Source organism: Octopus sinensis, linkage group LG14 (genome assembly GCF_006345805.1).
Source record: "Octopus sinensis linkage group LG14, ASM634580v1, whole genome shotgun sequence".
NCBI classification, from domain to species: Eukaryota; Metazoa; Mollusca; class Cephalopoda; order Octopoda; family Octopodidae; genus Octopus; species Octopus sinensis.
This window is the reverse complement of record NC_043010.1, coordinates 36,774,187-36,799,728: the sequence shown is the minus strand read 5'-3', so window position 1 is coordinate 36,799,728 and position 25,542 is coordinate 36,774,187. Positions and strand designations below refer to the sequence as shown.

The 25,542-nt window shown below is 36.1% G+C and overlaps 1 protein-coding gene across 7 annotated transcripts in view; it reads left to right on the top strand.

Moving 5' to 3' along the window:
• The window catches only part of LOC115218976 (C-terminal-binding protein 1), a 221,877-nt gene that overhangs the window by 141,293 nt on the left and 55,042 nt on the right, over nt 1-25,542 (top strand). For all 7 annotated transcript variants that reach the window (XM_029789015.2, XM_029789012.2, XM_036508881.1 and 4 more), the window contains 2 exons: nt 7,866-7,916; nt 18,991-19,148. In XM_029789015.2, coding sequence (XP_029644875.1) covers nt 7,866-7,916; nt 18,991-19,148 — 209 coding nt within the window. The remainder of the gene's footprint in view (nt 1-7,865; nt 7,917-18,990; nt 19,149-25,542) is intronic.

Sequence of the window (25,542 nt, the reverse complement as noted above, 5' to 3'; positions counted from 1 at the left end):
ATTTCATCAACCCTGCAAGGTTGAAAGGCAAAGTTGACCATGGTGAGATTTGAACAGTGAATGTAAAGAGCAGGAGATAATACTGCAAAATATATTGCCCAACACAATAACAATTCTGCCAGCTAGCCATCTTAATAATAAAATATTGATAATAATTCTTTGTAATTTTGGTGCAGTGCCAGTAATTTTGAGAGGAGGAGACAAATCAATTACATTGACCCCCAGCTCTTGACTAGTACTCGTTTTATTGAACCTGAAAGGATGAAAGGCAAAGTTGACCTTGGTGAGATTTGAACTCAGAATCTAGAGAATCAGAAGAAATATCACTAAGCATTTTACTCAGTGTACTAACAATTCTGCTTTGATAATAATAGCAGGAAGAATGATAAAATACTAAGTAGAAATATATGATAATGAATAGCAGTTAATAATCTGTTGTTCCATTTTCACTGCCTGCTATTCCTGGGAGGGTTGTGGGTGTAGAGTCCTCAAAGGACACCTCCATAGTGGGGTTCTATCAAAAGCAACTGTCATTACATCATGCTGCTGGATTCCTAATTGTGACCAACTGTGTCTGTGGATATAATTTAACCATTTTGCTTGTGGTCTACCATTAGGTCCCTTGCCTCCAATAATTAATTTTGAAATTAAAATCATTGGTTGTATTGGGAGAAGTGACTCACTAACAGTAATAACTGCACTAGACTAAACTCTCTCATACTTGACCTTGTCCATTGTATAATTGTTTAGGCCTCAAGCTTGTAAAAGTGCTGCTGCTGCTGCACATTGTAAACTTCATCCAAAGAATGTCTACTCAACGGACTAGTATAAAGTCTCTCACAGACATGTTCCAGCATTTAGCCCACTGTATTGTCAATCTTTCTGATTTTTTTTTCTACCTATAGTAATGGTTTCTGTGCCTTGGAACTAGTCTCATGCCACCGCAACTGAGGCACTTTTTGCCTCCTTTCTCCCTGATTTCATCACCCATTCTGTCACTGTATATGGTGAATGTGGTGGAGAGGGGGCTTGTGCTAATCTCTGAGAGCCTATGAAGGCCTTGTGTACTGCCCTTTTTTACAGACCCTGCAAAACAAATCTAGAAGGCCTTCATCAAAGCTTTTCAAGCTGTGGCCACCATCCTCCTGTCTTGATTTTCAGGCGTTGGAATATGTTATCCGTTGTGTCATTCCTATATAAGAGAGTTTGGTGTAATTTGAGGAAGACTTAGCTTTTATTTCATGTTGGTTGAGTGGCTGTGTAGAGGATTCCTTGTTGGCTTGAGTCCATATGGTATTGATATCATGGGCCAGGATATCTTAACTCGTGTTTCATCCACTCTACCAAGTTCTGTTTTATAACACAAGTGCCATCAAAGCTACAGCTTATCTCTGTAAGCAGCAGGATCACTGTACAACTAATTAGCATTAATTTGCATTTGCATCACTACCCTCTTGAATCAGCCACTTCGTATATAGCTTAGAGAGAATGTGGTACTATCCGGAAGCAAATGGCATTAATTAATTAACTAATGAGAGACGCATCTAATTAGGCAAAGTTGAAAAGCGTTGATTCTATTTGTGTAATAAAATGTTGAGGAGGTTAATTTTAAAATTTTACATCATCATTCTGTTGAATTTTGCCAAAGCATTTACAGATCTGCTGTAATTTTTGAACTGACAAATATAGACTTTGATAACAAGGATACTGTAACATAACTATTACATCTAATACTGTTCAGGTTTTTCATATAAAAGCAAGTGAATGCACAGAAAATAATGCTCAATACCAGGCGCAAACTATGAGGAAGCTCCCCATATATAATATATACATGCTCATGCACATTTATATGTATTGTTTGTTTCGATATGAAGTTATAATAAAAATTTAACATTAAGCTGAAAAATTATTCAGTACTTTTTTTTTTTTTTTGTAGAGTATACTTTTAGACTTTTACAAGAAGAGTCGCTAACTTCATGACTTCACAGTTTTGGATTGTCTAACGAATGCTAGCTTGCCAAAACTTCAAAGCGACTGTCACCTTCCTTCTTGTATGTATATATATGTGTTCTTTTACTGATATTTATTGGTAAAACATGTACACATTACCAGTGAGGAAACTGATGCAATAGTGCATTTTTGGTGTTTAACTTTGCCCGCGTTGCAAAGACACACTCTTGTCACTGGAAATGCAGTGAATCTGTGATTATCCTGTTGGAAGTTTTTAACCAGTGAGATTATGGTTCATCAAATGCATGATATAAATATGTCAGTTAGTTGAGAAAATTTAATTGGGAAATATTTCTTTACTTCTTTTAATGTGTTGAAGTTTAAAAAAAACAACCCACTTGGACAATTCCATAATTAATTAAAACATTAATTAAAGAAATTTAAAAACAAAACTGAACTGTCAGTTTTGAAATGCAAACTTTAATATTAAAGATACTCCTTTTGAATTACAAACCTGACTTACCACCCTCTTTATTCAACTGTTCCTCTCATAAGGAGGGGTTGATCTTTTCTATCCCCTGCCATCAAGCCTTTGGTTTTTAGCAATTTTTGTAATTGATATTGTATCTTTTGTGACAATGCTTGATGTGGTTAGAAAAAAAAAAAAAATGATTTTCAATTTGTGTGGTCGTCATTTTTGTCAATTGCAAGCAAAGTTTTTCCTACCTCAATTTCTGTAGTAGTTTTAGAAACCAAAAAAAGAAAGAAAAAAAGTGATCAGTGACGTCTTTTGAATCCTTTGTATATAAAATAAGCTGCAAAAATTGCTTTTCAGTTGCTTTTTACCTTCACCACTCGTTTTTTTTTCTCCCCTTTTATTTTCAACCACTTTGTATGTAATGTATTAGTGAATCACTGTAAGTTCTTTTTACTGATCTAAATTTATCATGTCTTACACATGCGTCTCACTACTATGCATCGCCCACCATCACATTTTAAAGCCAACACTCAAACACAGGTTCTCATACACACTTGAACATCACATACTCATACCAAAAGATCTGCTCTTGCAGATACAAACACTCATGAAAACACAGTGGGGGTTCAGCTTCCACATGTAGAGCATACAGACAGATGACAAGACACTAACAAACCTGCTCTCCCATACACCCACTCACTCTTTCACAGAAACACACCCAGGCAATTTTCTTCCTTTTTCTTCCTACCATTAGCCACTTCACTGATTTTTCTTAGTTTCTTTCAATTTTTATATATACTTGGAAGCTGTGACATTTGAAATTAGATTCTTTCCTCTACTACATGAACCAGTCCCTTTCTCTGTCTGTCTCTTTCTTTCTTTCCCCCAAGAACTTACTGCTATACCACACTACCCAGCCACCATTGAATGATGAAAGTCTTTGGACAAGAGAACAATTAGCTGCAACAAGATGCAGGAATGATGATGGTGATGATAAAGGAGGACATACAATCAGATAACATAACTGAGTGTCTGCTTGCTTATATTTATACAAGCAGAAATTTGTAAATAGTTTTGGTGTGAAAATTCTTGTAATAACATCAGCAACATGAAAAAGGAACCTTCTGATTGTCAGTCTCCTTCCTTTCTCCTAATTCCATGCAGATTTCTTTACCTACCTCATTCCAATTCTCAGTTAATGATAGATGGTCCATAACGGAGGTGGTGGCAAGGATTTTGGTACAGTTCTTCATTGCTGTAGATTAAACTGTTCCTGTACAGTGTTTTTAACTACAATTTTTTTTTATTGTATAGCATTTCCTATTCCAATTCTTAGAATATTTATATTGCATATGTCTATTCTGGCATTTAGGATGGATGCATGTATTGCTAGGCATCATAAGAGACAGCCACAGAAAGTTGACATTAAATCTGCTCAACCCATCTCAGCATTGAGATCAAACACATTGATAATGATATTGGTGGTGTGTTGCTTTGGATCAATAGCAGTATTTGGTTGCTATTTGTAACAGATGAAGCAGCTAACTAGAGCCTCTGTAATTGGCTCAGTTTACTTATAATAAATAAATCTGTTAACATACTAACGAATGATATAAATATTGGTTTCACATTTTGGCACAAGGCCAGCAATTCCAGGGAGTGGTATAAGTCAAAAGTTCAGCCAAGAGTATTGATCATGGTAAATTTGTGTTTCAGTCTTAAAAGAGTTATGCACTGAGAAAAGGAGTTAGCTCGCTGTTTCATATCACTATCTCCCTTTATAAAACTGCACCCGTAAACACAAAAGTATGTATGCTAATGTGTGCTCATATACTTAACTGTATTTGGCAGTATAAAATATTCATAGGCATATTTGACTCACCCCAGCACATATTCTAGAAAAGAATGTCTTTTGTGCATTAACTCTTATGGGAAACCCAGCTTTGCATATTGAGTTGTGGTGGGGCGCGGCTTATATTTTGAGACGTTTTAGGAGAGGAAAGGTGTATCTTATATGCCTTCAAATATGGTACTCATATGTTTTAGAGAGGAAAGACATAAATAGCATTTCCATGAAAATGTTATTAGGGCCCTTTTGAACAGTCAAAAAGGAAATTCTCAAGAGCACCATCATCACCCTCCTCATCATGAAAGGTGTTTATATAAATACCAAGACAGCTGACCACTTACAGTTTCAAAATAGGGAGTTCAAATCTTAGTGAAATCAAATAAATTATTTTATTTCATTTCCAGAATGTATTTCCTTCTCTGTTATGCCTACTTCAGACATTGTTCTATGTGTACTGGAAAATAGAGGGTTACGTCTGGTCTTGGCCATCCAATTTCTACAATTCTTTAATATAGCAAATGGATGAATGCCATGCAGTCCCATTGCCAATCCCCTTAAACATGTACGAGTCCTCGTAGGTGTATGTGAGCCCATCAATTAAATTCACTTAAGGAACTAAACTTTGTAGAAACTTAACTTTGGTTTTGGAATGAAATGAAATGAAATAAATTAAATAGTAACCTATCCTCGCCTCCTAATAACATTTTATTCAATTTCTTTCTAATCTTCTTGTTTTGTTATGTAATTTCTGAGTAATTCTGAAATTTTAAGAATTTCCAGAAATATTTCTCCAGATTATCTCCAAGTATAAATTTTACTTCCTGTTATAATCTTCATTCAAAACAAAATTGAAATTATGTCCGTAAATTATTTCATTTACATTATATATATATATATATATATATATATATATATATTATATATATATATATATATATATATATATATATATATATATAAACTACTAAGATTTTTGCTAGTTGTGAAATTTTCTGCAGGCTGTTATGAAAATTTCAGCTGAGGCCATACATACATTCACACATATATACGTGTGTGTTTGTACACAAACATCTATGTACACGCAAACACACTCAAGCGAATACTTAAATTTTTTAATTTCTATTAATTTCCAATTAAAGTTTTACCATCTTCTGTACCAGGTGTTGTTGCTGTTTTGAACAGAGACAGCCAAAAATATTATTACCTTTTTATGTTATTATTACTGTTGTTCATTTATTTATTTAATTTTTTAATGAAAGCCAAAGATAGTTAATAGATAATTAAATTTCAAAAGCTTCAAATATTTGATAAAAAAAAGTTGTTGTCTGTTCTCTCAGAGTGTTCTATTTTGTAATAAACTCATATTGATAACCAGATCATTGGAAATTAATTAAGAAATAATGAATTTTTTACAATTATTATTATTATTATTATTATTATTATTATCATTATTATTATTACAGTTGCTTCTTTTTATATTTTAATCTTTTTATAAAATAATTGAGTTTTGCAGTTTTGAGCTGAAGATATAATCTTGAAAAACAGCTTAATTGGAATATAGTTCTTTTAATCGCAACAGATAGTGTTTAGTGCATCTTCTGCTGCATTTTAGCAATGTGCTGCACTGTTTTTTAAGGCTGGTTATACAATTAAAATTTTTTTTTCCCAAAACACCTGGTCTTGTTTCCTTAAGGCTTCTTCGATGTTTACTCCCCCCCTCTCTCTCTAATATTGGGGTCTGAAAGTACCTCCCAGTTATCTGTTTCTCTCCCCCGCCACCCTCTCTCTCTACATTTATACCCACACATGCACCTTCACATCTCTATCTTTTTGTATTTCTGTCTTATCTCTCTCTCTCTATTCTTTGTGCAATTATGTATCTCATACTCTCTCTCTCTCTCTCCTCTCTCTCTCTCTCTCTCTCCTTCTGTGCCTCTTAGTAATAAAAAAATATATTGCAAAATATCCATATGCTCTAATATTTTTAATGAAAATTCTCCTACACACATCATAACACCTGTGCCTTAATTTATTTCTGTTTACCAATTTCAAAGTTATTGATACTATCCAGTCTGAAATATATACTCTCTCTCTCTCTCTCTGTCTCTCTCTCCCAAACTTTTCCTTTTTTATTGGGATATTCTAAACACAAAGTTCTATACAGGTGTGTGTGTGTGTGATCTGTTTTGCCCTCACCTTTTTCTCTGTCTGATGTTGCTGAAAAGACCTCAATGTGGATATAGATGAAGAGGAATGACCAACAGACTTAGTTATGAATTTCCATTGGTTATTTACAAGAATAGAAGGAAGGGGGAATACTGGTTCCTTTGTCAGTCAGAGTGGTCTGGTGGGCTGAAACATAGAGCTAAGAACAAAAAAATGATCCAGGTTCAAATCCTGCTGGAGACAGGATTTTAGAAAGCAGCAGGAGGACACTTAGGAGTCATGACCTGGGTGGGCCTTGTTCTTATAGAGTGTCAGGTATAAGGGACAAAACACTTGTCAGATGGGAGTTCTTCCTCTGAAGATCTCCCCTGCTATGCACTTGCCTTGTGGCAAGTTTCTGTTATTTTTTGGCCTTCATAGCTGGACTGAAGTGATGGTGTCACTTAGTTTTTGAGTATAAGTATGGTCATGTGCTTTGCAATACTTTGTTCTGGATTCCATTGCACTGGATGGTGACACTTTAACCATTTTCTCCGTAGCCTCAGGCTGGTCAAAACCGTGTCAGTGAAACTTGGTTGTCAGAAACTGTGCAGATGCACTTGTTTGGTTTCAACGATGAGGGTTCCAGTTGATCCGATCAATGGAACAGTCTGCTCATGAAATTAACGTGCGAGTGGCTAAGCCCTCCACAGACACGCAAACCCTTAGAGTAGTTCTCAGAGAGATTCAGTGTGACATAGAATGTGACAGTTTGGCCTTTTGGAAATACTGGTACTACTTGCTTTTACTGGCTTAGTGGACTGGAGCAACACAAAATAAAAGTGTTCTCATGGATACAATGCGCTACCAGGAATTGAACTCATGACCTTGCAATCAGAAGCCAAATACACTTGCTAATCCATTGATGTGATATTTCTCATAGGAATCTACAATAATTTAAAAGAAAACAATGTGGCCTACAGTGTGTGTGTGTGTGTGTGTGTTCAAATTTTATTGCATTCGTATATGGCTAGATGTAACAACTTGGGCCTTGTCATAGACATATTTCATTTGTGTAAATAAACTAAATATTTAGTTTATTTATTGTATAAAATATTTACATTTATTGTGTAAATTGCAAGCAACAAGAGAACAGCAACAACAACAAACCTAACTGGAATACCGTTGTAAGAAATTATCTTTGAATTCATACTTGTTTGCACTCTTATTTCCGGTTTAATTTTTTTTTCCCGCTTTTCCCCCTCTTTTCCTGGTTGTGTTATGTCAGTCTCCGGTGTGGTTTCTTCACAAAGTATTGCATAAATAAATAAATGATAATAATACAAACTGACAGAAAAAAAACAATGAAACCGTTTTAAAAATATATTTGATTATTGGTTTAAGAGAAATGGGTACATATTTGCTTTTGCTTGAACTTTTTAGATAACTGGAACGCCTCATTGAACGGAAAGTCCATAATGCCATATAATATGGGTATGTTCGTCATTTGTTTACATTATTAAAATCAAAAAATGCCTTTGCTCTATCTATTGTGCTGCTCTTTATTTATTCTATCTTTTTCTTGCCCCCACCCTGTCTCTTTTTATATTCTGTTTAATAACCCCTGTTTCTATATTTCTTACACTCTATTTTAATTTCTTTTTGTTTCGATATATGTATTAGTACCTTATTCCTGTCTCCTTTCTCTCATTTTCTAACGTCTCTGATGCCCTTCTCTCTCTCCTTTTCTTTTTCTTCTTCTTTTATAAAAAAAAAAAAAATCCGAAACAAAAAACAATAAACCATTTCCGTTTGTGTCTATATATAAATATATATATATATTTCTGTCTCCTTATTTTTCTTTCTCTGTCTCTCCTCTTGTCCCACCTTTGGACAATAAACTGTTGTGCTGATTGGTGCTTGTTGCTCAGATTTATTTTGTAAGTTGGAACAGTTATAAGCTCTTCAGTAATCATCAAAGCTAACCATTTCATTTTGTTGTTTAATTTTTTTCCCCTGCATTTCTCAGTTTTATGTTGCCGTTGTAATTTTTCTTTTCCATCTTCCTCTGTTTTGGTGATTTTTTTCTTCTTTCTTTATTTTTCTTTAACTGACTGACTTGTTTCAAAAAGAAACAGTTTTTTCTCTTTCTTTCCTTATTTTATTTATTACATTTTAGCTGTGGTTCAGTGATGAAAATGTGTTACTTAATGCAATATATTTGTTGACGAATTTTTGTGGTGCAGATGATTCCCATTATTAATTCGTTTGATAGTATTTCCACAACGTTTAACCCTTTAGCAATTCAAATCACTCTGTCAAATGTAATGCTTATTGATTTGTCCTGCTTTGAATTAATCATACATAGTCTCATACCTTCAAGATTTCAGTTATGAGATGGCTTTGTTTCTAGAATGTTATTGTAGGGTAGGTATGAGAGGTCAGATTTAAACATAAAACAGACTATTTGGGGCTGGATATGACCTGTTTAAATGCTAAAGGGTTAAAGACAACAAACATTTGAATATAAATTTGTGCATACACATAGTGTTAAGCAGTTGAAACCTGCATGCACCCATGAACACTGGCACGCATCATTCTCCATTTTTCGATGCTGGCAGTTGTTACTATTCACCACGGTTTATTTTTCTTCTTCTTGTCACCGTTACCTGGCACACAGAATTATGCATGCAGAACAACAACAGAGAACAAGTAGCCAGATCTGTTGTGCATGTCCTGCAGTGTGGACTGGGTGCATGATATTGTGTGCCACGATCACTAGAATGATTGTCTGCAACTGGACTGACGTGACCTCCTCTATATTAATTAGTTGTTGTTTGTAGTTACTGCCTTCAATGAGGCTTGCAGAGTCTCTCCCTCTTTCATAGTTCCATTTTTGACATGGTTCCTGTAACTAGATGCTTTTCCTATCACCAACAACTATACAGTATACAGTGGGACAGTATGTTGTGCCATCAACTTTTGAGAGGTTTCATACAGCATGACTAAAGAGTTTCGCTCTACCCTCTATTTCAATTTTCATTCAAAGTTACTATCCTTGATGTATAGCCTTGATGTGTGTTGCATCTACTTTCCTGCCTTCATGTCTCAGTTTTCACTATTGTTACAGCTGGATGTACTTCATATCACTAACAGCTCTATTGTGGATGAAGCACATACCAAAGTCTTTAAATCAGCTCAGTTCATTTTATCTTTTGTTTTTGTTTTTTTTTTTCATTTTAAATATAATGTAGGAAATTTTAATAAAGCGAATTGCTATAAATGGGCTTCTCTATCATAACAGTGATAAGTCGACATAATTGAAATTTGCTTTGTAAAATCAGTTGTAATGATAGCAAGATGGTAAGAGTTTGCAGAGAATTTATGAATATTGTTTTTTTTTTAAATGTGGTATGTGTAGGTGGACATGTTGATTTTGGTGGCATGTTTTGTGCTAATAATAACAACAACAACAACTTTAACAAAATATTAATCCTTCCCAACACCCACTACATTCCAGTATAACAGAAATTCGTTTGAAGTTTTGAAGGCCTTTGTTAATTTCTTTGGAAATGCCCTTTTTTTCTTTCTGTCTCCAAGATAGCATGTGATTTGGATGGCTATACTTAAAAAATAATAATAATAATAACATTAATCAAGACATGTTTGTGTTCTTCCTAGTCAGAATTGTGAAACTTGATAAATTTCATAACAGAATGGTTGCTGTAATATGGTTCACTTATGAGTCATGCATCTGTCTGTGAAGTAGGATTAGGTAGGACCTGTTTGTCAGCTGGTTATGAAGCAGAATCATGTGCTTTGCCTATGGCTGCAATAATAGGTGCTATTCACTCTAAGTCTTGTGTAAACTCTTCACAATGATTTTGGGATGGAACCAGTTTGACGGCCAGGCAAACTGAGGCAGTGTAAGGTGCCTGGCTTGGAGGTTTAACCCAATGGCTGTGGTAGTAGGTTCTGAATTTTTGATGATTAGGTATGTAATTTGTAGTGTAGCACTTCAATTATGTTGTTGTAGAATAAAGAATAAAAATATCTCTAAAGAAAACTAATTCTCTGACACACTTCTGTATATGTTCAAAAGTTATTGGTTAGCCTCATGCCAATCCTGATGTAGTAAGCATTCTTGTCATGACACGAGCAGACATTAATGAAGGCATTCCAGCCATGACCATCTCATTTTTTTGTTCAGACATAGTGCATCACATTATTTAATGTGATCTTCCCTTTTATAAGACAGTGAGTTATGATTTGAAGTGGATTTAGCTACTTTATCTTTCACAAATGTGGTTTGTTCATGTGACTTGAAGAAAAGACGTATCTCTCTCTATTTGCAAAATGGGTCTAGGCCATCCACTAGCCTCTAATGAAAGATATTCTCTTTTCTTGCAGCACTCTATCATGTCCCATTTTCTATTATTGACTAGATTTTTACCATTGCTGATCATCGGTAGTCTTCTTGGTTATAAATGATATTGTTTTCAACTTTATCATCAACAAACCATAAGTGGTTTCTCCTTCTTGTAAGATGTGTGTGTGTGTGTTTAATTTCAATTGTATTACTATTTTCAGAATTTTTATTTTATATATTTCTTTCTTGTAGCTTAGTTTGTGCTTTATTATTATGTCATGAGCATTCCCTGGCATAATTATTGCAACTATTTTATTGGTGTTTGCTCTGAATTAGTTTTTTAAAATGCCCTACACTATATATGTGTGTGTGTATGTGAGTGTATCAACTATTATAAAGTAAACATACAAGTTACAGCTAATATGTGCATCTGACAAAGAGGTGGGGAAGTATTTCCCTAAAAATAACTTGATGATATGAAGAACTTTGGTATGATAAATATTACTGTGTGTATCAGAGAGAGAGAGATAGTATAAGTGGTTGAGATGCTTGCTTTCCAACCATGTGGTCTTGAGTTCAGTCCTGCTGCACTGCACCTTGCCGATGGATCTGATAAATGGAAATTGAAAGAAGCTCGTGTGTGTACCTTTTCAGGACATCTTGTGATGGTTGTGAATGAGCATTATTGTCATGCACGTAAGGTTGTTTGTTCCAATCACATGTGAGAATCATGTCAAGCTATGGGAATATATTACTTTTTTTTAGAAACAAGTGGGGACTGGCAACACGTAAAGATATAACTAGTGGTACACTGTTTAAGTTGTTGCAAGGCTTTTTGTCATTCTCAAAGCTTCATCTGTTTTTAGTGAAACACCCTTAGTATAATACTACCTGTACATTGTCGAAATGTAATTGTAAGAAAGAAACTGAAAGAAGCTTGCCATGTGTAGAGAGGGTTGTGTGTATGTGGTGAGGATGTTGTTTCTTCTTGTTTTGACATTCTACAATGGTTGTAAACAAGAGTCACTGTCATGCAAGCAGTGTTCATCTTTTGGTCATCTGTGGAAATATGTCTGGCGATAGGAAAATATCAACTGGTTTTGAAACAAGTGAATGTTGGTGATGGGAAAGGGATCCTTCTATAGAAAACCTGCTCCACTGAATTCCATCTGACCCTTGGAAGCATGGAAAATTGGACGTTAAAAATTATGGCGATGATGAGCAAAAATTATTTGTTTTTGTTGTTTTAAGTTCCCTGTGCATTATTTCGTTTGGGTATTTGCTACGTTTGCTTATCCCCTTGGTGAGTCTTTTTTGTCAACACATGTATTTCTTTCAGGTTAAAGAAAAGAGTGCACGAGTGCTTGGTAATAAGGTCTCCATGAGTGGAAGATATTAAATTTAAAATCTCATTTTGTATTATTTCATTGTTTTTATGTTCTTGTTATTTTCTTTCTGCTACTTTCTTAAACAAAATCTTCAGTTTGCATGCAAACTCATTTGTATTAATATTGAAGGAAAAAAAAGAAGTGGAAAATACTTTTTTTCTATTTTTTTTTTCTTTTTACTCTCTTCATTTCCAATTGAAAATACATAAATTAACCTTATGAATCATGTCACATTGTGTAACAGCTGTTGTGTATTCTACAGTTAAGCATAATAAAAGGGCAGGGAGAAATTGTCCTGCAATGTGGTGAAAGGAGCTTGTGGGTGAGCAATTGAGAGAAAGAGAGAAGGAGTGCTGATACAGTGGATCGATATATGGGTTAGGCCAGGTTGAGTGGTGATGGTGGTGGAACTTGTGGTAAAACGACTATATACAGTTGATTGGTAAGGTGAATGTGACATTGTTAGCTCAGGCACAAAAGAGGTTGTATGTGTAAACATGAGGAGAGAATTACTTTCTCATTAAAAAATAAGAGAAATGAAAGAAAGCAATATATATATATATATATATATATGACGAGAAAGTAAAATAGAAAAAAAGTTCTACTACAGATGAAAGTTGTTCTTGTTGGGTTAAAGATTTTCAACATTTCAATAGCTTAATGTTATTTTATCGTATCAGCTTGTTATGTGTTGATTATTATTACTATTATACCTTAAGGCAATGCACTGGCAGAATCGTTAGCTGGCTGTCTTCTCCTTTCTGATGAATTAGCCAAACACACCATCTCTGTAGACACCAAGACTGTCACCAAATACACCAGCAGCCAGTTACTAATGCTTGTTTTAGGTGAACCAAGAGTGTTTTATTCTTCAGTTTCTGATACATTGGAGGGGACAGATTTCAAGTAGACCTGTAGACTACCAAATGCATGCCATTCACAAGGTTCAAAGAAGCCAAAACATGAGGTTTTCATGGGTCATTGCTGGGATGATGATCATTAAGCTCTGGTATATATTGTGTTTTTAACACAGCATGTCTCTGAAGAGATTTTCTCTCTCACAAAATCACAGCATCATGTCTGTCAGCAGTGTATATATACATTAAATATGATACAGAGATGAGTTTTTTTGTTATTGTTGGTGCATATGTCAGTTTAATATACACACTTCAGTAACAAAACACTGCCTCCATTTATGAAGATGAAAACAAAAAGAAAATGGGGCATTAGGCATGTCTTGATCCTGCTGGTTTTAAGTTAGTGTGTGTGTTTGTGTGCATGCATGCACACACCACACCAATAGACATTGCACACCACACAGATGTGTGTTTATATAGTTATGAAAAGAGTTTCCCAATGGTTTTGTTCTATTCAGTATTTAATGATAAATAAGGAAGCCCCACTGTACACACACATAATCCAAAACCGAGCAATTGTTCTGGCAGAAGCCAACAGCTGGCTGGATATAATGCATTAAAATAAGGAAAGTAAGTCTGTCTATGCAACCTGCCTTTGTGTGATCTGTACATGGTGGCAAGTAGGCCATTGTGTCTCATCTTAGCGTCTTTAGCTTACTAATATACCTTTGTGAAAGTGTACTGCCCCTCTTGCTCATGTCTGGTTGTCACAGGTGAGACATGATGGTTGAACTAGTTTATCTCCTAGCTGTTTGTATTATGGCTTTAATCGCAGCTATGAAAACTAGATGTTAAAGTCAGATGGTTTCACTGAGAATTGAACTTGCACTGTGTCATTGATTTGCTGTTATCTTATCATCTCGCATTTAGAGCTTCTCAGCACCAGCAAGAGTACCTCCATACGGTTGTTTTGAGCTGCTGGAAATCACAGCCATAACTCTTTTCAAATCATGCTCTGATGTTTTAACAAAAGAAGGAAAGTTTACTTAATGTAGTTCTTGGTAAACTGACTGAACAACAAATAGCTATAATGCTTTTTTTTAGTTTATTTTATTGTCATAGATTTGATGGATAAACTAAAATACAAATAATGCTGGAGTCTCAGAGCTAATGATAAGAGAGCTTCCTTGTAGTTGTCTGACCATATTAGAAATAATGGTCAAATTTTATCCCCAACCACTCCTTTTCGCCTGTTTTGACGAAATGGACACATCTCATTATGTAATCCTAGATATACTGTCTGAAAAAGAAAATAACATAAAATAGAAAGATCACAGCTGGGACACCTTTGATCATAGGGCTGCTAGATTAGAGCTGACAGCAATAAATAACCTGAACTCCTGCATACCACCTACTTCTGTTCACATGACTCTCCCTGTTGTCTCTTTGGAAAGTTGCACTCCATCAATGCAGACACAATGACTATTCACACGCCAGCTGCTGCTTTATCTTTATCATTGCTGCACATTCTTCTTGGCCTACCTCTCTTTGCTCCTCCTGTTCTCTCTCCACATGCACTCCTCTTGCATTCATCTCACTTTGTCTGTGGACACTCTCTTGTTGCATTTACCTTACCCTCATCACTCTTGTCTCTCACTTTCTTGCATATTTCTATTCCCCATCTCTCTCTCTCTCTCTCTCTCTCTCTCTCTCTCTCTCTCTCTCTCTCTAACTACAATCTTGCCTCTCTTCTTCTCACTATCTCTTCCATTTTGTTCTGTATTTACCCTACCCTGATCCACACTGCCTATCCAATACACACACACACACTGTTTATTTTTCTTCTCTCTTGTGTAAACAATGTGTTACTATCATAATCTTTGATCTAACCAACTTCAAAACAGTATAAAGATATCCAAAACAAAAACAGCTCAACTGTTTCTCACCTAATTTACATAATTCTCTCAGTGGAAATGAGTAAATATTATACCCCCTTCCTCTCTCTCTCTCTTTCTCTAGTTTCCTTCATCTTTTGCTTTGTCTTTCTATTACTCTTTTATGAGACACCATACTTGTGTGCTATTGACATTATAATTATTGTTAGATATGGTGGTAGATTGGACAAAAAGGTAACAGCATTGCTGAAAGCATCTTGCTGTATTCAAATACATCACCTGAGGCTTTCAGTTAAAATCTCTTTGGGGTCAAAATTTCATCAGGCTTGACTTTGCCTTTCACTGTTCCTGGATTGATAAAACAAATTTCTGTCAGCTGCTGGACATGATCTCCAAAATGTTTGGACTTTGGCCAATTACAAACATAACATCGGGGTGTCTAGCATATACAGAGAGTATACATGGCCATCTATGGATTATTGAATTCCATTGAACTCTAGTGGTGGACAAGTGTGTTGTTGTTCTTGGAAAGATTTAACACTTCAACAAAAATTGACTGAACTGTTTATTCTGAAGGGCTTTCAGTCTAGAAACTATGGGCCACTATGCTGTACATTGATGTATCTCTAAACCTTCTGAATAGCAGTTTAGTCCTTCAGGATCGATAAAATAAGTACCATTTGAGTAATGAAGTCAATATTATCAACTCTACGCTTGCTCTGAATTCAAGGCTATTCAGAAACTGGTGTTTGTTGTGGTTGAGATGGTCACAGCAAGTACCCAGTGAATATTCAACCTCGTGCCCGTTCATCATAATTAAAATGTCTCATTGTTCCTCTTGCTTTAAAAGTAATTTTCTGAATGATTGCACTATGATCTGTGTAATTATTCTGAGAATGCAACAGCACAGTGGGAAATGTAGTATAAGTGAAGAAAATTGCTAAAAACAGAAAAGATATGTGGATAAAATAGTTGAACAAAATATTGGTTTCAAATTTTGGCACAAGGCCAGCAAGTTTGAGAGAGGAGATAAGTTGATTACATTGAACCTTGTCCTCTATGGTACTTTTTTATCAACCCCTGAAAGGATGAAAGGTTAATAAGTTGACCGTAGCAGAATTTTGGCATAAATGGAAAAATGGATGAAATGCTGCCAAGCATTTTTGTCCGACGTGCTAACAATTCTGCTAGCTCACCACTTTATTTAGATTGGCCGGCATGCCACTACATAGTATCAAACCCTGTATGTCTCAAATTCCAGCTGAGCGCTCTGTACTGTTAAGCTAAGAGATTGCTGACAGTGGAAAGAAATATTAGATTCGAGTTTTAGCACAAGGCCAGCAATTTTGAGGAGGGTTTAAGTTGATTATATCGACCCTGAAAGGACAGAAGGCAAAGTCAACCTCGGTAGAGTTTGAACTTAGAATGTGTAGACAGAGGAAATACTGCTAAGCATTTAGATTGGCCAGCATGCCTCTACAGAGAATCAAACCCTGTATGTCTCAAATTCCAGCTGAGCACTCTGTACTTTTAAGCTAAGAAATTGCTGACAGTGGAAAGAAATATTAGGTTCAAGTTTTAGTACAAGGCCAGCAATTTTGAGGAGGGTTTAAGTTGATTACATCGACCCTGAAAGGACAGCGGCCAAAGTCAACCTCGGTAGAGTTTGAACTTAGGATGTGTAGACAGAGGAAATACTGCTAAGCATTTTGTCTAGTATACTAACGATTCTGCCAGCGTGCTACCTTAGTAGAAAGAAATATCGAAAATTAAAATATAAACCAAATAAAACCAGTAATCACAAAGTAAGAAAAACTGAGAAATCTTATTTATCTGTTTTCATAACTACCCGCCAGAGACCACTTCTGGTTCTTTGATGCAAAACCACCCATTTTATTAACCTCTTCATGTTTAAAATTAAAACTTTCTGTCCTAATTTTTATGTGCAAACATGTCATTATTATATTCAGTTGTTTTCCCACTGGTTTAATTATGTGAAAAGTAATTTTATTAAATCCTTCTAAATTCTTGATTATTTTCAAAATTAATTGAAACACATGGGCAGTGTGATCTCATTAGAAATATGGTCGTAGAAGTGTTAAAAAGTTTATATAAATAAGTATGGTATAATAATCATTGATAAAATATGAAATGTTTTATTTCTGTGTATTTTAACTAAATACATTACAGTTCTATATATGTAACTTCTTTAGAGTCTAACTTTCATAGACACAGTTTGTCATTTGAGATTTTTAAAGTTTAGGGGGGGAAAAAATGGTTTTATATTTTATAATGTCCAGTTGTTGTTCATCCCCAAGTTTACAATTGAAATTCGCTTAGTGTATGACCTCCCCAGCTTTATGAATCAAAGTGGCTGAACAGTGCAACATAAAGTGGTTGAGTTTTGCTGGAAAAGGCATCTAAGATACAATCGCGCTTAAACAGCGGGTGGTTAGGTGGTGGTGGGGGGGAGAAACTAAGATTGATCCAAACCCCTATGTCTAGATAAGCCTGTCAGTTCCTCACTCTCCTGGCTGGCCTCACATCACAAGAAAAAAAAAATGTATGTCACTAACAATGTTTGCTTTGTGCAAAGTGGATATTGCTATAAACTTGTCTCAGTTATGTGTCAGGGAGGGGTTATTGGCATGGGTGACAAATGTGTAGGTAATTAAATAATATTGTTCTTCTGAATAGCACTGCCTGTTGGTAAAAATAAACGTTCCAAGTTCAATCCATTGTCAAGGAAATTTCATCAAGCCCAAAAGGATGAAATGCAAAGTTGATCCTGGCTGAATTTAAAATCAGAATGTAAAGATGGACGAAATGCCACTAAGCTTTTTACCCAGCATACTAACAATTCTGTCAGCCCACTGCCTTAAAAATAAAGATTACAGCAACAATAACGATGATGGTGATTTGCCTCAAATTTTGGCACAAGGGTAGTAATTTGATGATCAGGGGATTAGTTGATTACATTGGCCCCAGTACTTGACTGGTGTCTTATTTTGTCAACTTTGAAAGGATGAAAGACAAAGTCAACTTCAGTGGTATTTAAACTCAAAATATAAAGCACCACCCAAAACAAATGTGCAAACAATTGTGCCAGCTCACTGCGCTAATATTATTATTATTATTAATAATAGTAATGGTTTCAGATTTTGGCTCAATGGCACCAGTTTTAGGCGAGGGGAAAAGTCAGTACATCAACTCCAGTACTCAACTGGTATTTATTTTATTGACCATGAGAGGATGAATGGCGAAGTCAATCTCTGTGGAATTTGAACTCAGATAGCGAAGATGGACAAAATGCCGCTAAGCATTTTTCTTGGCCTGCTAACAACTCTGCCAGCTCACTACTTTAATAATAATAATAATAATAATTCTTTTCTACTTTAGGCACAAGGCCCGAAATTTTGGGGGAGGGGGCCAGTTGATTAGATTGACCCCAGTATGCAACTGGTACTTAATTCATTGATCCTGAAAGGATGAAAGGCAAAGTCAATCTCAGTGGAATTTGAACTCCGAATGTAAGGGTAGATGAAATACCGCTAAGCATTTCGCCTGGCATGCTAACTTTTCTGCCAGCTCACCGCCAGTGTTTATTAATATCCCATCAGATGATAATAAGAATAATTTTTAGCATGGGTGTAATACCTGGAATTTGAGGGAGAGGTTTAGTCGACACCATCAACCTCACAACTTGACTGGTACCCTATTTCATTGGCTCTGAAAGAATGGAAGGTAAAGTTGTCTTCAGCAGGATTTGAACATAAAGAGCTAGAATTCTGCAAGATTTTTTTTTTCAAACACTCTAATGTTTTTTTTTACCAGGTTTTTTACCAGTTCAAATCCTACTGAGAATTGGCTTCATCTTTTCTTCTTTCCTAATTTGTTAAAACACATCACAGTTGATTTGAGGCCTCATTATTGTCAGCCTCGTCACTATTATTATTTCCTTATCAGTTGTTATCAATAAAAGAAATTGTTGTTGTTGTCCTCCCATTGTTTGTTATACTATAAATACATCTTAGACCCATTTCCCAATATCTTTTGCAGCTGCAGTCCGCGGTCCTATACCGAACGGACCAATGCACCAAAGACCCCTGATTGCGTTGTTGGACGGCAGAGACTGTTCTGTAGAGATGCCAATACTAAAAGACGTGGCTACAGTAGCGTTCTGTGATGCACAATCAACTCAAGAGATTCATGAAAAGGTAAAGTTAAAGTTTCTAATCTTTTACATAAATTCATGTACATAGATAATGGTACATATAATGGAAGGAAAAATAACACAGTTCTGTACTTTTAGTAAAAACACATTTAACCCTTTAGCATTCAGATTGTTCTGTCAAATGTGATGCTTATTTATTTGCATTGTTTTGAATTATTCATTGTCTCCTAGATTCGAGATTTCAGTGATGTGATTGTTTGTTTTTAGAATATTATTGAAGGGTAGATGTGAGACGTCAGATCTGAATATAAAACAGGTAGAATACATGGGGCTACATGCGGCCCACCTAAATTTCATTGTGAAAAGTAGACACTGGTTAAATCACAACTGGTTTTCTCTCTTGCCAGATAAAGAGAGCATTGTGACTAGTTTATAGGGTTTATTAATATCTCATCAGAGATTGGTTACTTGCTCTTGTTCACAAAGAGAGTTTAAGCTTATCGCCAATAACAGAAAGAATCATTATTATTAAGAAGGTGGCAAACTGGTAAAATTGTTATCATGCTTAACTTAGACTTAACTTTGATAGGTTTCGGCCAGTGTAGGCTCAGGTCATGTCTAACTTAAATAGCACCACCTGGTGAAGTCTTTCAGATTGTGATTCACACCTCAGTCATATATGGGACACCATGGCCCACTCTAGCAAAGAGTTATTGTTGTTGGAGACATATCCGGGTGCAGGAGGTTGGTCTGGGATTTTTTGGAGAAATTTGTCCAGAGAACTTTTGAATTTTATGGTATCTGTTTCCATTTTAATGTATTTTGGTATAATATTAAAGAGAGATGGACCGGTTGAGGTAAAGTTGTTGTCTTGAGTTGGACCAAATGTTTAGTGGCATTTTGTCTGTCTTTACATTCTGCCAGGATTGATTCTTTTGGGGGTCGACGTAATAAACTAGCCCCCCCCCCCCATCACCCCCCCCAATTTTCTGGCCTTACTTCACCAGGTCAAAGGATTATTAATTAGTATTAATATTGGCTTATGTGTTAGGCCATTTTTGAAACGAGAGGCAATGTCATTTAAACCAAATCGGTCCTGGTGTTCGAGTAATAATTGTTTCCCAATATAGGTACAAGGTCACAACCGTTGAAAGAGGAAAAAAAAAATTTGTTTGAATTGTCCCCCAATACTTAACTGGTACTTATTTTTATTGATGAAAGGGTAAAGTTTACTAGCTGGGGATGGAGAGGGTTTGTGCTATCTGTTTTACATATAATTCTCACCCAAAGCAAAGGCATGGTTCATAGCAGCAATACAGTAAATGTCTATTATATTATTGTTTAGGCTGAACCTTTCAAACAAAGCATTCGCACACAAGTATGTTCACATAAAAATCTTCTTCTTTCCCCCCTCCCCACTTTATCTGCGTGTGTGTCTTACACACATTCACTCACTCTCTCATTCAACCACACACACACACACACACCACTACAAATCGTGTGGTAGATACCATAAAACAGTATTGCAGTTTTGTCAATAACAGCCTGGCAGAGAGAGAAAGAGAGAGGCTTTACAATTTTAGGACAACATTGTGTGGGAACTTTCTGACTCACTCAGAGACTATTGTACAAATATTTGTTCTGCTTGCCTGTGGTGTGGTGGAAACTGGACTAGGGTGTGTGTGTGTGTGTGTGTGATTATTATTAGTATTAGTATTATTATTATTAGTGGTAGTATCATCACAATCACAGGCTGTATCAGCAATGTTATGTTAGCCGTGTTGTTTGGCAACTTTCTAATACTTCTGCAAATTGAGCAGTTTTTGGTATATAATGTCTGTTTATGTGTCACTTCACCTGTCTGTTCATTGAAAAAAAAATAAAGAAAAATAAAGAAAAATAAAGAAAAAAGAAAATTTAAATGATACTACAGTAATAGTTGCAATGATAATGATGATCATGATGATGACAGTAATTATTTTAAAATTTTGGCACAAGGCCAATTATTTTAGTGGCCGGGACTCAGTTGATTACATCGATACCCCAATGCTCGACTGTTATTTAATTGTATTCACCCTGAAAGATATATGTGTGTGTGTGTGTGTGTGTGTGTGTATATATATATATATATAATATATATATATATAAATATATATATATAGTTGACCCATCACTACTTGACAACTGATGTCGGTGTGTTTATGTCCCCATAACCTAGCAGTTTGACAAAAGAGCCTGACAGAATAAGTCCCAGTCTTTAAAGAAAGTTTGTGGAGGGGGATTGATTCATTCAACTAAAAGTTCTTCAAGGTGGTACTGCAGCATGGCTGCACTCTAATAGCTGAAACATGTAAGAGATAAAAGATATACTGTAGTCAATCTCCAATACTTTCTGCTAAGGTACAGTTTGTGTGTTTGAATTTTAAGCAGTCAATAAAATTGTCCATTTGGTGATGGATGCTCTGTGTGTGTGATGGGGTTAATGCACACAAATATCAGCCATCTTATGCAGTTTTAATGAAAATGAGCTTGAATCCAAGCACTAGTTAGGTCAACCAAAATGACTGGCAGACCTCTGGATCTGAAGTTTCACCAAATTAATCAAACCTCAGTGAACCCCAATATTGTTCAGAAAGATTCCATAACAAATAATATACGTGGTGTAATCAGTGGTTCCCAAAGTGGGCAGTATTGTGCCTCTGCCCCTGAGGGTGGTGGAAAATTCCAAGGGAGCATTGAAGAAAAGCAGGGCAATAATTGGGTAGCGATTCAAATATTATGTACTGATACCGCCAGATTAAATGGTACTGCCCAGGTGTCAAAACCATAATGATATCTGTGGGGCAGCTGATGATGGAAGTATGTTGGATTGTTGGTATGACTGTGAAATAGTATTATGACACATCCTTTTAACACACACACACACACACACACACATATATATATATATATATATATATATATATATATATATATATATATATATATATATATCCAGGCTCAATTTTTTTAGGAGTGGGTAGCCACAACAAAACACACCAGGAATTTCATTCATTTCCCAGCTCAAAGAGGCAAGTCTCATTCTATGCTCATGTCAAAGCGTAGAATGCAATACCCAATATCAGTAGTGATGCCCAACAACATATGCTGCTTTACCCCTACCACATCTTGCTGCAATTCATGTAAAAACAACAAAAACAATGGGTTCATTATGTTAAGTTTTATTTGTGAAATACAGTTGCTTTGAATTTGCTTCAGGAAGAGGTCTATGTTTGTGACGGTTAGTTGGGGTGGGGGCGGTAGGAATGTGGCCTGGGTGTCAAGGGGGCAGCAGCACAAAAACGTTTGGGAACCACTGATCTACATGATTTCTCAGCCTGCAGTTAGTAAAATAAGTACTTGGAGTGTCAGTCTTATCATGACTGCCCTAAAAGTCCAATAGGCCTTGCACTTTTAATGACACTTGGCTGTTTGCAAATTTGCTTTCTAACCACATGGTTTCTGGTTCAATCTCACTGCATGGCATCTTGGGGGCAGTTATCTTCTGTTGTAAGCCTCCACACTGGCTGAAGACTTGTGAGTTAGTTTGGTGCACAAAAACATAAAAGAAACCCATCCTTTGTGTGTATGTATTTCCTTTTGTTCCTATCATATGATAGGAAATGAGTCTCTGCTTGGAAACATGTGCGGGCTGGCAACAGGAAGAGCATCTGGCTGTAGAAAATCTGCCACAGTAAATTCCATGACTGTGATTCATGCAAGGAAGGTGGATGATGTCTTAGAATTTTACTGTTCGCCCACATCATACCTGCAAGTGATATTTATTTGTATGTATATTTGTATCTTTGCATCTGTTTGGCCCTTTCCACCACCATTGCTTAATAACCAATGCTGGTGTGCCTATGTCCCTGTAACTTAGTGGTTCAGCAAAAAAGACCAACAGAATAAGTACTAGGTCTAAAAAATATAGCCTGGGGGGATTAATTGGCTCAACTAAAAGCCCTTCATGGTGGTGTTCCAGCATGGCCATGGTCAAATGACTGAAACAAGTAAAGGAATAAAAGAAATGTTTTGATGTACAAATTGCAGGAAAAGTACTCAATATGTACCAGAGAGCCATTTTTTCTTTTTGCATTAACTGGCCAGACCATTCTATCATGCCCCAAGTTTCTCACTTACATGTGGAAAATTTGTGTCTGGCAGCTGTGTAGTTAGTGACTCCTTTTGTTGGTTTATGCTATTATCTGTTGGTGAGATAGGTATAATGGGGAAAAACTGAAGAAAAACAAAAATGAAAAAGAATTAAAAAAAAAAAACCTCTATTCATTAACAATCTTCCTTGTGTGTATGTGTACAATGCAATAGAAACTATATCAAGTTTTGGCAGAAGTTCACGCCTGATTGAATTCATTACTTCCTGTATCTGGTTGAAAGTAGAGCACTCTAGCTTCACTGAGCATGTATTTTATTGTGTTCTAGTTTTCCAGAATATTTGTCATTAAGGTTGACTGTCTCATGCTCTCTCTCTCTCTCTCTCTCTCTCTCTACCACACACTTCTCTGGTCTTTCTGTCACCTTGGTTTTTGCACTGACTTTGATAATCTGTATGTGTTATAAAGGTTATTTGCACAGGAGGAACATCTACACATACACTCACTTAAGCCTTATCCTGTTGCCCCCTGGATTGGAAACTTTGGTGTGTGTGTGTGTGTGTGTGTGTGTGTGTGAGTGTGACTCTGTTAATGGCTTAGTGTCTTCTTCAGCATGGTACAATCTCAAGGATGGTCCTTGACTTTCTTTTTTTGTTTGCTCTCGTTTTCATTTTCTATTTTCTTACATAACACCTCTTTCTCTTCTTCCTCCCCTTTTCTCTGTTTCTCATTTCCCCCTCTCCCCTCTTTCTTTTGACTGCTTTTGTTTGCTATAAGTGATAGGTGCAAAATTTTACATCACCTGATCTGATGGCAGGGTACAGGAGGATTAGCAGATTGGTTATTTATTCATTCATTTTTGCACAGGGTGGGGGTGGGACGGGGGGTCCAAGCATTATCTTTCAAAACCCTTGTCCTGTAAACTGTCCTATTCTGGAAGACTGGCTCCCACGCATGTCTGGCTTTTGTTTTTCTTCAATTTGAGAGAAACAAAGCAAAAGGACACATTTGTAAAGAATACCACCATCGCCACCACCACCACTACCGCTACTGTCACCACCTCCATCACAGCCAGTTTTTACCACCATCACCACCACTACCACAGCTGCCATAGCTATTTCACTATCTATTTTCCTATACTGCCATAAACTGCAACAGTGCTGTCTGGTTTGAGATTTTAAACAAATAATACTTGGCTCTTGTGCAATCGCAGCTATTTGTTAGGTGAAGTAGGTCACATTGTCATTGATTGTATCTGTCATTAGGTGTGGTGGTGATATACATATGTATATATATATATATCATCATCATTTAATGTCCGCTTTCCATGGGTTGGACGATTTGACTGAGGAGTGGCAAACCAGATGGCCCACCAGGTTCCAATCTTATCTGGCAGAGTTTTCTAAAGCTGGATGCCCTTCCTAATGCCAACCACTCTGAGAGTGTAGTGGGTGCTTTTATGTGCCACTGGCATGAGGGTCAGTCAGGCAGTACTGGCAACGGCCAAGCTCAAATGGTGTTTTTTACATGCCACCTGCACAGGAGCCAGTCCAGCAGCACTGGTAACAACCTAGCTCAAATGTTGTTTTTCAAGTGTCATCGTGCTCTAACAGTCATTGGATTTGATTCGATTTCACTTGCTTGAACAGGTCTTCGCAAGCAGTCAGATATATATATATGATATATTTTTATATTTATTGGTATATCTATTTTGTTTCTTTTTTTTTTCCACCCCATTTAATAATTTCAGTGATGTTTATATTACACTTGGGTACCTCCACTAATTCTAGTATATTTAAGTTATTGAAAAAAGCATCTATTTTTAAAATGTTATATAGTCTAGTTGTTGAAAAAAGCATCTATTTTTAAAATGTTATATAGTCTATATGGGTGATTGTTTCACAATTTAGATTCTCTGATATTTATTTTCGGGTTTTCAGTTGTTTTAAGTTAGCCTTTCCTGTTGTAACACAGGGGGAGATGGAGTTAAAAGAGTGGGGCAGAAGTCATCATTGTAGTTACCCTTTTCTTTTTAATGTCCATTTTTCCATGCTTGTATTGGTCACATGGAAGTAAGCCAGATTGCCTATGGCTGAATGCTCTTCCTGTCACCAACCATCACCTGTTTCCAAACAAGCTAATACTCCCCCCATGTTCGGATTTGTTTTTACAGAAGAATGGAAACAAACAACACTGTATATACGATGGTGATGCTTGTTTACAATGATCATGTGATATCAAGACAAGGTGTCATGTGTGTCCATTCATAAACACATGCACACACAG